Source organism: Myotis davidii, unplaced genomic scaffold, assembly GCF_000327345.1.
Source record: "Myotis davidii unplaced genomic scaffold, ASM32734v1 scaffold991, whole genome shotgun sequence".
Lineage (NCBI taxonomy): Eukaryota > Metazoa > Chordata > Mammalia > Chiroptera > Vespertilionidae > Myotis > Myotis davidii.
Window position 1 is genome coordinate 240,745 of NW_006283137.1, and position 244 is coordinate 240,988.

At 65.6% G+C, this 244-nt stretch overlaps 1 protein-coding gene across 1 annotated transcript in view; it reads right to left on the bottom strand.

Moving 5' to 3' along the window:
- The window catches only part of DNAH17 (dynein, axonemal, heavy chain 17), a 107,024-nt gene that overhangs the window by 69,881 nt on the left and 36,899 nt on the right, over positions 1-244 (bottom strand). The window contains 1 exon segment of the mRNA XM_015562672.1: positions 21-211. Within this exon segment, the coding sequence (XP_015418158.1) occupies positions 21-211 (191 nt within the window).

Sequence of the window (244 nt, forward strand, 5' to 3'; positions counted from 1 at the left end):
GCTGGGCCCCGGGCAGCTACCTGCAGCGGGACGTCGGGGTCCAGCTCGAAGGAGGGCACCTTGTCCATCCAGGGCAGGAACTTCTTGGTGTCGGGGTCCAGGTAGTAGTCGAAGACGGTGCCCTGCGAGGGGAACTTGATCGTTTTGAACTCGTTGATCCACCACTTGCTGAACTCGACGCGATAGTCCACCAGCTGCGGAAGGACAGAGGGTGAGCCGGGCGCCGGGCCGGGGCTGCGCGGCG